Source organism: Anguilla rostrata, chromosome 11 (genome assembly GCF_018555375.3).
Source record: "Anguilla rostrata isolate EN2019 chromosome 11, ASM1855537v3, whole genome shotgun sequence".
In the NCBI taxonomy this organism is placed as follows: domain Eukaryota; kingdom Metazoa; phylum Chordata; class Actinopteri; order Anguilliformes; family Anguillidae; genus Anguilla; species Anguilla rostrata.
In genome coordinates this window covers 23,675,370-23,682,013 of record NC_057943.1, presented here as the reverse complement: position 1 = coordinate 23,682,013, position 6,644 = coordinate 23,675,370, and the positions used below count along the sequence as shown (strand labels likewise).

Sequence of the window (6,644 nt, the reverse complement as noted above, 5' to 3'; positions counted from 1 at the left end):
ATGTGTATTTCTGATATCAGAAATTCGGTTTTAACTAGTTAAAATACAATTCTTGATATTGAGGTGTAGCAAAGGCAAAAAAGTTTAAGACTATGAAAACATAACCTCTTGAGACTTCTTAAAGGTTTATTTTTTAATATCTAAATCTATCTTATAGCTCTGACGAGCTCTTGATACAAGGAATAGCAGTTTGCAAGAGCTAAAAAGTAGTTTTAGATGTACTTTAAAACCATAAAAGGTTTGTTAACCCTTGTATTGTTTGTAAATATTGAAGCAAGATAGGCCTGTATTTTGAGTTATGGTGGGGTGAGAACAATTAAAAGAGCACACTGTCCATCTAGAAGTTCTACTCTTCAAGAATATAGGACTATATAACCAAAATTGATACTCAAGAAAAGTTACATATTGCACTTTAAAAGGGACACTCTTCTGCTAAATTAACTGTTACCATGACAAAATAGTACTTAGTTAGAATGTTTTATCTTTTTATTTAACAATATAGTTTGAGCTGGGTCCACATTCAAAGCCCTCTCTCTCTGTGTCTCTCTCACACTCAATGACAGAGTTTATATGCATTGTCCATGCAAAAAAAGTAAAAAGTGAGAAAAATGGCTTTAAAGATTCTGTTCTGTTACATTCTAATTCTACTGAGAAGCATGATACAAAAATTTCCTAACTAACTTAGATGCTTGATTAATGTATTTTTTATTAGCTAGTTTTATCTGTATTAATTTCTGGACACTGCAGCAGCTTGTGAGACTGCTCCTCTCGTTACAATCATAATCGTCACTAGAATGCAGCCCTTTTAGCCTAACTCTCAGTTTTGCTAGCTCTATACATTCACAAAACCTTAAAAATAAACACTTTCCCTTCCGTTTTCATGGGAAAAAATCACCATGTTGTAGTATGGAAATTGAAGTAGGCTAGTTGAATCACTCAAACATTTGAAATGCCATAAATTATTATTATTTTTCGCGCTGTTTTGGCGATTTGCCAACAATTTGCGGCCGCGACATCCGACGGGCTTCTCCAGGTCACCATTTTAATCAGATGTATTGTAGCCTACCATTATAACAGTAGGCTAGCTCTAGATTTTAAAAAAATGGTAGGTCCGTTGCCTACGTAGCTCAGCTGGAACAGGTTCCGCTTCGGCTCAAACAAACACTGTTTATTTTCAGATAACGTTACATATTTATCACATTTATTTTTTACTTGTCCGATCAGACAACTGCATGAGGCATTCCACTTGCCCGAACAGAGTTAGGATCCGCCAGTTGTCATCACCGAATGATGGTTAACGCCAGTGCTTCAGATGGGCAGGAGCTGTCGGGACTTGTATATGAGTACCGACTCTTCTTTTGATTACCAACATTAATTTATTTTAAACAGTATGTATTTTGAGGAGTAGGTACCGGCACTTATTTTGGTCCAATTAAAACACTGGTTAACACTATTGTATTTTGTAGGCTAATATTTGAAGCGCCCTACCTACCTTTTCCTTGTCTTTCGGTGGCTGAAGAAAAAAAAGTGACGCTTTGACCGACCGTGTGACATTCGCGCGCTGCAAGTCTTCCGACCACCTCAGAAAGGAGCAAGCACGGAGCGCGCGCGGCCTAGGTTCTTTTTGAAAATAAATATGTGGACGCGGCAGTATGGATTTGAAAGCGCATTTAGGCAGAAATATTTAGAAAGCTTAACGTTTTTAATTTAATTTAATTTAATTTATGAATTTAATATATAGGCTATATTCAGTTTATATATTATATATATTTATTTTTCTTTTCTTTTCTTTTCTTTTCTTTTCTTTTCTTTTCTTTTCTTTTCTTTTCTTTTCTTTTCTTTTCTTTATTTATTTTTTAATCTTTTTTTTATTATTATGTTGTGGCGGCAAGGATTTTGCCGTGGCGCCACGCCAGGAAAAGGAACCAGGGAAGGAGTGAATTATCACATGCATGAAGCCTTGATGAAGTGATGACATTTTATATCCAAACTGGCTACTGTTTGGCCGAGGCATACAAGCGCGAGGCAGTATTTCTAGTTCTTCATGCCATGCATAGCTATTTCTGAAATACTGTGGCTTAAAAGGGTAAATATCCCTCTAAATATGAATACTGTAATTTAAAAAAAAATGATCAACTCATTAAAATTCTAGGATTGCAATTGTGGTTTGAACAAAAGCCAGCATGCGCATTGGTCCCCCAGGGCTGAATTTGAGGACCACTGAACTAATAGATATTCCCAAATCTAAACAGAACAACATAGCAGCAGTCACCAAATTATTAATACCAATTTAGCACTTGAGTACACACACTCCTTGCACAAAAATAAATATACCATTAAATCTACTCACAAACTCTGTACTTACCTTGGTACTTTTGCCCCAGTCAGCCAGTTGATGCCATGTTTTTTGTTACCTGCCTTAAAATTCGCCTACAATACAAGCAAGGAATAAGAAGTAATAAAAATGATTATTGTAATGCTGTGTGTGTGTAGTATAGTTGAATGACATCAATTGCTGTTAGAGGACATTTTGCATGGAATATTACTGAAAGTTAAAATGCAAGTTAACAAGTCAAATTTCACCTCAAATGGAATCTACTTTACTTCAGAGACTATAAATTTGCATTTGCATTGTCTAATAAGCTATTACACGTTACAGAAAAGATAGCTTCAGCATGGGGGAATCGTAATTTCCCTGGCATCAAATAAGTCTGGACCAAACGATCCTGGTGTGAAAGCGCCCTCAAATAGGCTTTATTCCCGTCTCGCTTTCCCCGGGCCATTGCTTCCCCTCCCCCAACTTCCCCTCGCTGCAGCCAGTAGTATGGAGCAGGATCACCTGACATCCAGAAGATGAAGAGACATGGGTCTCATATGTCGATTGGTGTCTGCTAGCGGCTAGCCATTTTCTTCGCTAACTAGGTTTGGCTAGGCATGTCTGAAGGTTGAAGTTAAATCAAATTTGTCTTTTGAATTTATATATAGTTTAACTGTTAAAATATAATTCAGCAACTCTTCTAATGAATGTTGGTATGTTTCCCCACAGGTTCACACTCAATGTGGGCATTTTCAACATTTATTTACGGGCAGACCCAATTCCCAGAATTCAGTATTTCGGTATTTCTGGATGATCTTCAGGTGCTGTACTATGACCGCAACATCAAGAAACTCATCTCTCGAAGCGGACCAAGCTCCACGAAGGGAGTTGAAGATATTATGCATCTAGGTGCAAACATTGTGGTAGAAGGCATTTACAGTAACATGAAACATCCCACACATGAAAGGTTCTTCGCCAATCACACTGGAGGTGAGCTGAGTGCGGGCAGGTGTTCAGTTCAGGCCCCGTCCACATTCAGAAGACCACACTACATTAAATGTCATTACACTATTATACAAAAGGGCCATGGTTTGTCCGTAGCGTGCCAGCTTGCCATACTGGTAAGTTTCCTGTTTGCTGACTCAGAGGATTGTTCAGAGATGGGATGACCCTATGATCTAAGTGAATTTTTGGAGAAAGTAAGAATCTGTGATAAGGTTGTTTGACAAAACAACTCAAATATAGTTGATGAAGCCCATATGCAAGTTGGCAAAGTGAGTCAGTTATATCATATATCCTAAATGTAGGGTAACATTCACAGAATCAGTTATTAACACAGCCAGCAGTAAGAGGGCATTAAGACTGTTTCTGTGAATCAGTATTCAAAGTTTTGGTTTTGTGAGTAGACTAGACTAAATGTATTCTTATAATTTTATACCAAAGTGTGTCTAGAACATACTGTGGGTTGATGCTTGAAACTGCTGGCTTATTTGCCTTCTTGTTTTTTCTTTGTTTTGAAGGAGTTCGTGTTCATCAGATGCTGGCTGGATGTGTGCTGGACAATGACAAGTCCAGTCAGGTCATGGTGTGGGATGCTTATGATGGAACAGAAGCGGCACATTATGGCATGCATAATTGCACAATCAACCCTCTATGGCCACAGCTTATATGGATCACACAGGCAGCAGAGATTTTTCAAATGGATTTAAGAAATATTTATCAGCCTATTTGTATCCACATACTGAAGTACTATCTGGAGAAAGAAAAGAACATTGTGCTTAGAAAAGGTGAGGATTATAACCTATAACATACACCTGACTAAAACGCATGTTCATTACACCCTGATATACTGTACAGTGTGGAATTACTGTACTGTTACATTTCCTGTGGCCAAGAAAAATTGTATCCCAATAGGTTTGCATTTAACTATATATTTTACCTTATTTTGTTACCTTAGTATATGTTGCAGTTCTGATTGGTTTGGTAGGTAGGATCTTTGGTCTGACCTATTGCTGGAGGGCCCAGACCTGCCCTTTATAGTTTTAATGATTTGCATGACCAGGCTGTTTTCTCTTATTTTTTGTTATGTTTCATATGTAAATGATTTTCTGGCTAAATTGCAACTACCTTTTCTGGGCTTCAGTGTCTTTGTATGTTGCAGTGCTGTGGATGTGAGGAAAGGTATTTACTCGATAGCACCCCATTCGGCTATATAAGATCAAGCCCCCATCACAGCAATAACCTGTCATTTTTCTCACTAACTTTTGTATATTTCCATCCCATGTGAGGAATCTCAGCTTCCCTGCGTCCCTGTATAACAGCTGCTTCTCTGGCTGATGCACTGTTGTTTCCCCCCTCAGAGCGGCCCAGAGTCAGACTAATCCAGAAGACATGCAGGGAGACTGGAGTGGTGAAGGTGAGCTGTCTGGCCACTGGCTTCTACCCCCGGCACATCAACCTGACCATGCTGAGAGACGACCGTCCCATTCCAGACGAGGAGCTCACTTTTGGGGCGGTGTTACCCAACGGAGACGGGACGTACCAGACGAGCAGAACCCTTAGTATCAGTTCGGAGATAGCGAGAGAGAAACACCGTTACACCTGCTCTGTCACACACCTTGCTCTGGACAACAAGCTGGACATCAACTGGGGTAATGCACGTAAATACTGTACATGTTCTGCAGCACATTATTGTATTATTGTGGAGTCAGTGGGACAGGGTGGAAGAACATTGCGTTTTGTGCAAGTGCATATTTGTAAAGTCTGCTACTTTCCATAAACATTAACCAATTTACTTACTGATTTTGTCAATGTATTACACTGTTTTACAGAATCAGGGGAAGGTGCTGATGTTGCAGTCATCAGTTCTGTGGTTATAGTGCTGGTTCTGGTTCTGGTTCTGATCTTTGCCATCCCTGCGTTTATCGTCTATAAGAAGAGACGCAGAGGTGAGGGCATAACCAGTATTTATGGGGATGTGTGGAATGGGGAAAGGGTGTAATATTGTTTTCCTGATAAATTTCTCTTTTTACAGGCATCTAGACCTCCTTTGGATACTTGCTTGCTAAAGGTAAGTGTCTAAATATTAATGTTTACAGAGGAGTATACTGTTCTGTCCCTTCTGAAGATGTATCACTGATGGTTTGTGCTCTCAGTTTTAGAGTCTGAAGACCCAGCTTCACATTCCTCTATCATTTAGAAATCCTTTATTGTACCTGGTCAGGATGAGTAATTTTCTTTTTAGTATTCAATGGAATTGCAGACTCTGGTAATTATGGTTCTCTTGCTATAAAATAGTCAAGTGCCTTACATTTATTGGTGCGTGTGTTTGCTGTAAAGTGGTATATTGAAGTGCACTTCAATGGACATGCAGACCGCTATCTGCAATTGCCACGACACTGTCAACATCCCATATGCGTATTATCTTATTAATATATTGTTTTCATTATTAGGGGGGCAAGCACCGCAGGTGCTGGAGCCACTCTTGTTTTAGTTCTAGTTTTATTTGTTAACTTTTCCTGCCAATGCAACTTAAATTCATGCATAGCAAAACCCACTGAACTTTGCACATCTGTAGAGCACTTAGTAAAGGCCCTTGGGCTGCTGGCAGCTCGTCATATTAAAGTACTGCTCCAATGCATGGATAGGCCCCATTGTCTGGTATTGTCTGGGCAATGCTAGCATCATCCAGGATGACAATGCCTCATTGTGCACCAGCAACCCCTGCTGGTTGGTCATTCGCTCTCACTTTCTGCTGCGCCATGTGTCTTCCTCCAATGGTATATCTGCTTAGACGTATTTTTGAATTTTGTGTAGAACACCAACTTCACAATTTTACTGATCTGGGCAGCATGTTCGTTAGCCTTTACCTACCTTACTTGAAAAATGGACCAGATCTATTGTGAATGCAGTTACTGAGAAAATTAAGTGCAATGAAATTAAGCTATTTTGCATTTGTGATTATCTGGTCACTCAAGTGTCATGATGGAAGCATTGCAAGTTAAATGAAATGCATTTGCCATCAAGTCTTTATGTGTTGCTTTCAACACATAACTTGTATTATTCAAGACACTTGCTGCTACTGCAACCCACTCAATGTGAACATTGCCAATAAAGGGTAATTATCTGTTTCATAGTAGCTGTGTTTCCCCCAGCAGAGGGCACTAGTGGCACATTATGGAAAAGTATTGGGGTCAGTCTTACTTGAACAGAACAACAAAAGTCACTGCATAGCAGCTTTTCCACCGCATGGTACCAGCTCAACTCGACTTGACTCTACTTACTCCTTTGGTACCAGTATTTTGTTTCCCCTGCAGATAGTACCCCC

General features: G+C 39.3%; 1 protein-coding gene across 3 annotated transcripts in view; it reads left to right on the top strand.

The window, feature by feature from the left end:
- The window catches only part of LOC135234341 (major histocompatibility complex class I-related gene protein-like), a 13,461-nt gene extending 7,022 nt beyond the window's left edge, over positions 1-6,439 (top strand). Inside the window, exons 1-6 of one of the 3 annotated variants that reach the window (XM_064298844.1) lie at positions 1,934-2,944; positions 3,047-3,307; positions 3,838-4,104; positions 4,678-4,968; positions 5,149-5,265; positions 5,352-6,438. In XM_064298844.1, the coding sequence (XP_064154914.1) occupies positions 2,935-2,944; positions 3,047-3,307; positions 3,838-4,104; positions 4,678-4,968; positions 5,149-5,265; positions 5,352-5,359 (954 nt within the window). In that variant the 5' untranslated portion in view covers positions 1,934-2,934 and the 3' untranslated portion in view covers positions 5,360-6,438. Of the gene's footprint in view, positions 1-1,933; positions 2,945-3,046; positions 3,308-3,837; positions 4,105-4,677; positions 4,969-5,148; positions 5,266-5,351 lie in introns of those variants that run through there. The other 2 variants (XM_064298843.1, XM_064298845.1) reach the window with 2 other exon arrangements.
- The last annotated feature ends 205 nt before the right edge of the window (positions 6,440-6,644 follow it).